Genomic DNA, 6,763 nt, shown 5'->3' with positions numbered 1-6,763 from the left:
TAAAATGGCGAATATATGTATGTTGTAATATAAGATACATACTGAAACTGGATATTTTCTTCAAATAATCAAAACACGCAATGGCCAAAACTTGAGGATATGAAAAGAAAATGCTATTTTTGGTACATTTGACAGGACGTCCCCGTCAGGAGATTTTTCGTATGTTCCGAAAATTTCACATTCAAAAACTTAAGAAAATAATTCACAAAATATCTGGCTTTAAATGTTTTGAACTACGAATTTGAACGTAACAATTCATTAGTGGTCATGGCAACATAGTTTAAAATGGTATCACAATCATCATTACCTAGTAAATCTACGATAGTTGTTTCAGGAAGTTGTGTGATTGTCTCAAAGTTAAGTTCTTCATAAAATAGGGTAATCATCACCACGTTGTCCCTGTCGACAAAAAACAACGACAATAATAATAATAATGAAAATAACAAAACTAACAATAACATATTATTAGTATCATTTTATTCCAAGTTCATATTATAACCAGCTTAGAAGTTTATTAGCGTTAAAGATAGCAGATACAACCATTGCAGAACTTTTGTGTACTTGGTATTACTATCATCTAAACAGTTTACAGGCGTTTGAAATATATTTCAGGCAGGCGTTTGAAATATATTTCAGGCAGGCGTTTGAAATATATTTGGCGGTGATGACAACTCTACAATAGCTAGTGTACATGGCATTATGACACTCAGCTCGTCTGTGCACGCCGAGTACTACAATGTATTATATCAGAATTGTTTGTACAGATGGAAGAAAAAGAAGTTCAACACACTTTTCTGTTTACGTTTTCGTAGAAATAACCGTGGTTATAATTGTTGTGGGATTTTTCAACTCCTTTTCAAAACGTCCTTGGATTGATAAAATCCGACTCATTCAAACAATTATTCCTTTTTACGTCTTTTCAAACAAGAAATGCATCATATTAATGAATTAATAAAAACATGTGTATCTTCCATTGCCAACTATAGTTACGAGTTACACGATACGATACATTTTTACGAGCCATTTTATGGTGGATATGTCGTATCTTTGTCAGAACACCGATACAATCGATGAATCGGAAACATTTGTAACTAGAAAGATTTGCTTACACGTACGTACGTACGTACATACATACATACATACATACATACATACATACATACATACATACATACATACATACATACATACATACATACATACATACATACATACATACATACATACATACACACATACATACATACACATACATACATACATACATACATACATACATACATACATACACACATATACACATACATACATACATACATACATACATACATACATACATACACACACACACACACACACACACACACACACAAGATAACGTTATCTTTGTGGGGTTTCTTTTATTCATACATGGACTTACATAATATACTCTTTTGTGTGGTTGCTCAATGCAGGTGATCTACCTGTGATGTCCCTCTTCAAACCACTGTTAGATACATCAACAGGGTACAACTCACTTTTACAGGGTATATGACAAGGACAGTCAAATTCAATATGACCTTCAATATATTCATCTGTAAAGAAAATAATATGGAAAGTTGGTAAACTCATTTGTTTATTCTACATGTGCCTTTATGATGATCATTCAACACATGACATTGTGATTTAGTGCCGTATTCAACTTCATCTGATAAAGTTTTATGTCCCAACTAAATTGCTGTTAAAATTGATGTTATCTGTAAAAATGATGGTTGTAATGACTGAACGCCAAACCTCAAATCATCATCATTACGAATATTGTCGTTTATGATGATCATTCAACACATGACATTGTGATTTAGTGCCGTATTCAACTTCATCTGATAAAGTTTTATGTCCCAACTAAATTGCTGTTAAAATTGATTTTATCTGTAAAGTGATGGTTGTAATGACTGAACGCCAAACCTCAAATCATCATCATTACGAATATTGTCGTTTATGATGATCATTCAACACATGACATTGTGATTTAGTGCCGTATTCAACTTCATCTGATAAAGTTTTATGTCCCAACTAAATTGCTGTTAAAATTGATGTTATCTGTAAAAATGATGGTTGTAATGACTGAACGCCAAACCTCAAATCATCATCATTACGAATATTGTCGTTATCTTTTGGGGTATAATTCCAAAGTTGCACCTGATGTGTATCCTAAAGGTTAAACATTAACAATACCTAATTTCTCATGTGCACATGATGATACTTGCTGGGGTGAGCACACCGATGCATTGCCTGGTTGCTCGACAAGTTTGCATCCACACTCCTGGAATAATAAGGCAGTCTCACATTCAATGCGACATGCTGACATGGAATATTCATGGAAGTGTTTGGTTCCTTGAGAAGATTTGTCACATTCTTGAGCTGCATAAGGTTCCGATAATCGCATTATCTGTAATAACCATAAATGAGCAAACAAATAAATCTCTGCGAATAATTGGTTTTGGTATATTTAGTGTTGTGTTAATACAAGAAAATCGAAAAAAATAAAGTTATTCCAGACTTGGCCTTTGAAACATACTAAATTGTTCTATTCGTAGTCGCCTTGGATTGACAGACACTCTTTGCACAAGAGGGTCATAATAGCGTTTGATATATGATCCTGGATTCATAGTATTTCTTGGCACGATTGTCTAATCTAAAGCATTTATCAAGTAATTTAAACCTCTAGCACTTACGACTCCCAAATTTGCAGCTTTCACCGAGTAATTTGAATCCACAAATAGGATGTAAATCAAGACTACAAAGTTTGCATCTTTATTCCGATCTATATGGCATCATGATCAGGGAGAAACATTTCCTTTTGAAGGATGAAATCAACGTTGGTGACAGTGATTAAGGGAAAGATTACGTCCAAGTTTGCGACAGCGATGAAGAAAAAAATGAAGTTCAAGTTGTTGACAGCGATTGAAGAAATGATGAAGTACAAGTTTGTGACAGAGATTGAGGGATTAGTTGATTCATAAGGTACACTTAGGGGTTCTATCACCAGCCAAAATGTCATATCATTTTATCAAACGTTAAAGTTGTTGACGCAGACCACAAGACTTTTTCATCAGATTGAAAATCGAAGAATTAATATAAAACAGGCTCCCAGGCTTATTTTCAATTAGTTGTCAGCACCATAGCTTATCCGTCATTCTACAGATACCCGCATTCTTTTGAGAGAAAATTTTACTACAATTCTAATTTACCCATATATATGACTAATAAATCGTCATTCTTTGCTATTAGAACATACATTAAACTAAACTTCATAAGTTTGAGTCATCATCAAGTGAGGAGATCTAATTTTCCATTTGTCAAATTTCGTAGTGTGAAAGGTAACAGCAATAGTACAGTGTGATACAGCAAACACTGTTAGTTTACGGTGGATTTTCATTACACATGGGAAAGGCGGCCAGGGAACGTAATTAGTTATAACACAGAAAAAAGAGAATGATTGGGAGTTAGATTATGTGTTGTATATTAGGGGATGATGGATGACACCATGTATCTGTATAAGGTCATACATTTCACATCAATACTTGCCTCTTGTCGTTTGAGTGCTATAAAATAATGATTCCCAGGTCCAACCGCAAAGCCTAATTGCTTAAGGTAGGGTGGTTCGTGTGGAGAATGAATCATCAATTTGAACCCAACATTGGTAAACGAATCCTCCAAGTCGTTGGTTGGTATATGATCTTGAGAATTCACATCAAGCACAAAATTTAAACCATTTGCTATTGAAAAAAAAACAGTAGTCAAACCTCAATACAAGTTATGGTGTATGTGCTAAGGATTAAACCGGAAACAAAGACCGAAGACAAAATATTATGTTCAGATGTTATGAGTCAAACAAAGCAGCCAACTTACCATTAATCAGTTGATATAAATATTCATGCATTTCAATCGTTATCACTACCTAAAACAGGTGTGTGTGTGTGGGGGGGGGGGGTGTCTTAAAAAGGCACGTGTACTTTTGCAGTGATAACCATACTACTATGTATTTACGCTTATGTAATGGGGTTTGTATGGGAACGCAAATAGGGTATAATTATATTTATATGAACAAAATGATATTTGTGAACATGATTTTATGTCTTTGTTATTCGGTACGTCTTACTTGAATTATGTAAACTATGTTGTTTTAAAGCATTTACAGGATCTCTTAAGCTGTTATACGTGTAATAGGCTTAGTTGACTTTAGTTGACTGTGGAGATATGACTGTTTTCTGATGTTCAACGATTTCGTCTACCTCGAGGTTTTCGCGAGAAATGTCATCAATATAGGTTAGACTGTGTGGTTATAATCCTGTTGGGTGTTTACACAGTATCTAGCTACAACTGATATATATGTAATATTTCACAATACGAGGCACAGTATATAATGAAAATTATTCATGACCCTGAAAGAAGTTTTTACGATTCTCCATTGGCCAGTGTCTACATCTGGGAATAGAGAGAGAGTGTGTGTATTTGTGTAGACTGGACGTGTGTGTTTAGATTTACTGAAGACACGATGAATCATTAAATGATAGATTGTTCGTGAGTTAATAATGTATGGACTTGGGACAAAACTAAAAATAAACTTTAGGAACTTAATGTTTTGTGTATACTTAAAGTGACTAAAGTCCCTTGTGCTCCTCAGTCAACCCTGCTCTACAATTGGGAACCTGGTAGGATAGAGGTTGCTATAATCTTATACGCTTATAGAGGCTGCAATGCATTGTATGCCACCCCGCCACCCCCACCCCCAGGGAGTTGAGAACGTATAAAGGTTTCTGTGCCACTATAGGTCTTTGCAAGGATAATAATCGTAATGCGTATTTAGCAGAGTGTGGAAAGCGACGTGCAAAAACTAACATCATTTCTACTATTAATTCTCAATCAATGCATTAGATGTGTTCGTGAAAGTTATAGGCGTAAAAATATATATTGAGTCAATAAAAGTTATGATTAAAAAGCACAACTTTTAATATTCAAATTCAAACAAAATAATTTCGAAGGCAGTGACACTCTGGTACATTAAACTTCGTTAGGAGGGTCACAAATGTGACATTTTCGTTGATTTTGAGTAAAATGAATGCTTCAATCTTTGATGCATATTACAAGTTACCAGTTTTAGTCTAAAAAATTCCTAACAGCGATTATCTTTCCGTCCACAGGTTTAATTATCAGTAAAAACAATCAAATTCCCATGGTTACAATTTAGACACTGTCGTTAATTCGCTACTTGAATTTTTATTAGAGCACTATTGCATACATCTGTTAAATATTTTAAACGTGCGGTGATATGCCAGAGGTTTGCGAGATTATCAAGCCATAGTTGGCAGATGGTATTCATTATCTTCAACAGATTGTACTTCGTGAACAAACTTACAAACTAGAGTTTGTACATTGTCATTTATTCCTGGAGGTACGGATGTTTCCCTTCATTAGGACAGGTTGCTATTTATATTTTAATTAGCATATGTATGATACTATCAGAATGATCGATAACTTACACGAGTAAAGTTCTTCGTTTGGCATGTGACAAATTGTGTAGATTCTATATTAAACACAATCTGTACACTGAATTGGTAATTTTGTGATTTATAATTAGTCTTGGCGCTCCACTTACCAGCGAATTATAGCCATGATCCTTACCAGAATGTATTATTTTCATAATATTTATATATTTTTCTTTCTGGTGGAATCAAATTATACAGTCTTATAATTACAAATAACTAAATGCTATAATTTGTCACAGTGGGTGAATGCTCACTTTCCTAACAGTACAATGTGAATACCGATGGAAAAATCTTTCCTAGGCTATAGTTCATTGCCTTGCCAGACTCATAACTATATTTGGTATTCACTAGGAATAAAGCACATTTCAAATTCTTCTCAGGAATGGCAGTGTCTTATATGAATCAATACAAGACTTGCGTGCCATTAATGCCAAATCATACAAAGTATAAATAAACATGAAACGCATTGACTAGAACCCTTTCGTACAATTTGACGTTCACACTTCAGTGCGTCTTTTGAGAAATGACTCGTGGGTATATGCGAGTATCTAAGGAGTTGTAAAGTTTACGTAGAATGATTAACTGCGGTTTAACCTTGGCACTGATCATTAGCCTTTAGGGTATAACTTTGTGGATATGTCGCGGTTATACCTACGATATAGTTTAATTAAGGAAAAACTTAACCAATTTTATCAGTTACCTGTCCCAGCTCTCTTAGAATGCTTTTGGTCTTCGTCTTCCTCGTATTTGTTGAAGATGAAACAGTTACCATAGTGAGTCAGAATATCTGTGAAGACTTCATCGGTACAGGAATGACCATTCCAAATACACTGGAAAATAAGTATATAAGTATAAAGGCGTCTCACTGGGGAGTACAGTGCTCAATCCAAAAATGGCGGAAAGTAATATTCATACATCCCAAGACATAGAGTAATGCAATTTATATGAAATACAAACCATGAAATATAATATATATGGTGTATAAATTACTACTTAAATTGAAAGAAAGATATCAGAAAATCACAAATGCAGGCGAAAACAGAAACGAGAGACGGGAATAAAAAATAATATGTTTCAAACCTAGAAAGACAAAGATGTGTTCTTACAAGTTAAATGGTGCTGTAATATGATGATTACCATGGCATATTTCAATGATGTCCTTAAATTCAAATTAAATGTTATGATTTGCGTACCAATTTGGTAATTTTAACACTTTTGAAAATTCAATCGTAATA

The 6,763-nt window shown here is 34.1% G+C and overlaps 1 protein-coding gene across 1 annotated transcript in view; it reads right to left on the bottom strand.

The window, feature by feature from the left end:
- The window catches only part of LOC144447793 (acid-sensing ion channel 1C-like), a 33,966-nt gene that overhangs the window by 1,927 nt on the left and 25,276 nt on the right, over positions 1-6,763 (bottom strand). Inside the window, exons 3-7 of the mRNA XM_078137878.1 lie at positions 6,229-6,358; positions 3,568-3,758; positions 2,215-2,428; positions 1,421-1,574; positions 308-399 (exon numbers count right to left, since the gene is read on the bottom strand). Of these exons, the coding sequence (XP_077994004.1) occupies positions 308-399; positions 1,421-1,574; positions 2,215-2,428; positions 3,568-3,758; positions 6,229-6,358 (781 nt within the window). The remainder of the gene's footprint in view (positions 1-307; positions 400-1,420; positions 1,575-2,214; positions 2,429-3,567; positions 3,759-6,228; positions 6,359-6,763) is intronic.

Source organism: Glandiceps talaboti, chromosome 16 (assembly GCF_964340395.1).
Source record: "Glandiceps talaboti chromosome 16, keGlaTala1.1, whole genome shotgun sequence".
NCBI lineage: Eukaryota > Metazoa > Hemichordata > Enteropneusta > Spengelidae > Glandiceps > Glandiceps talaboti.
Note: the sequence above shows the minus strand (reverse complement) of the source record. Positions and strands in the feature narration are given on the sequence as shown.